The sequence below is a fragment of the Etheostoma cragini genome, chromosome 11 (genome assembly GCF_013103735.1).
Source record: "Etheostoma cragini isolate CJK2018 chromosome 11, CSU_Ecrag_1.0, whole genome shotgun sequence".
Classification (NCBI taxonomy): Eukaryota; Metazoa; Chordata; class Actinopteri; order Perciformes; family Percidae; genus Etheostoma; species Etheostoma cragini.
In genome coordinates, this window is record NC_048417.1 from 3386771 (window position 1) to 3387643 (window position 873).

General features: G+C 36.0%; 1 protein-coding gene across 1 annotated transcript in view; it reads right to left on the bottom strand.

The window, feature by feature from the left end:
* Positions 1-873, bottom strand: part of dnajc10 (DnaJ (Hsp40) homolog, subfamily C, member 10) — a 25293-nt gene that overhangs the window by 16009 nt on the left and 8411 nt on the right. Inside the window, exon 8 of the mRNA XM_034885996.1 lies at positions 787-830. Coding sequence (XP_034741887.1) covers positions 787-830 — 44 coding nt within the window. The remainder of the gene's footprint in view (positions 1-786; positions 831-873) is intronic.

The following is an 873-nucleotide window of genomic DNA, read 5'->3' on the forward strand; positions in this document are numbered from 1 at the left end:
ACAAAGAGTGAAAAATTTAAAGGGGTCTGAATACTTTCCGTACCCACTGTATATAAAAGAGACTTCAGATACAGTATTGGGGACCACTAAGGCCTATATAAAAGAGACTTCAGATACAGTATTAGGGACCACTTAGGTCTATATAAAGAGACTTCAGATACAGTATTGGGGACCACTAAGGTCTATATAAAAGAGACTTCAGATACAGTATTAGGGACCACTAAGGTCTATATAAAAGAGACTTCAGATACAGTATTAGGGACCACTAAGGTCTATATAAAAGAGACTTCACATACAGTATTAGGGGACCACTAAGGCTACTATATAAAAGCATCCAAAAAGCAGCATGTAATGGTACCTTTAACATCCCATAATATATCTTGCTAAATATTAAGATAAAAGGTTACTGGAAAAAAAAAAATTATTAGAAAAGTGATTCTCAATTACTCCTTAATGTGCTGTTTACACTCTGTGGTTCCTGTACAGGCCACAGAACTACAATAACACTAGATGTAAATAAATGTCAATCTGTCAGGTTTAAACATGTCATCATAGAAAAACAGACCGAACATGTAACCTTAAACTGTTGTTCGCTGTCAACATTAATCAAATTAAAGAACTGGAAGTTTTCTGCTCCTCAGCAATGTGATGTTTTGATTGTTGACCTAAAATGTTATGTTGCAAATTGTGAAAGTTTAGCTTTTACTTATTCAGTGTTTTTCATTTCTAGTCACATTAGCAGAGGATAGTTATGAGAATAAAATAATATGGATCCTGTGTTCTCACCAACATCCCGGCCACCTTCTGTCTTGTTCCTGGCTCCAGGCAATCTGAGAGAGAGAGAGAGAGAGAGAGAGAGAGAGAGAGAGAGAG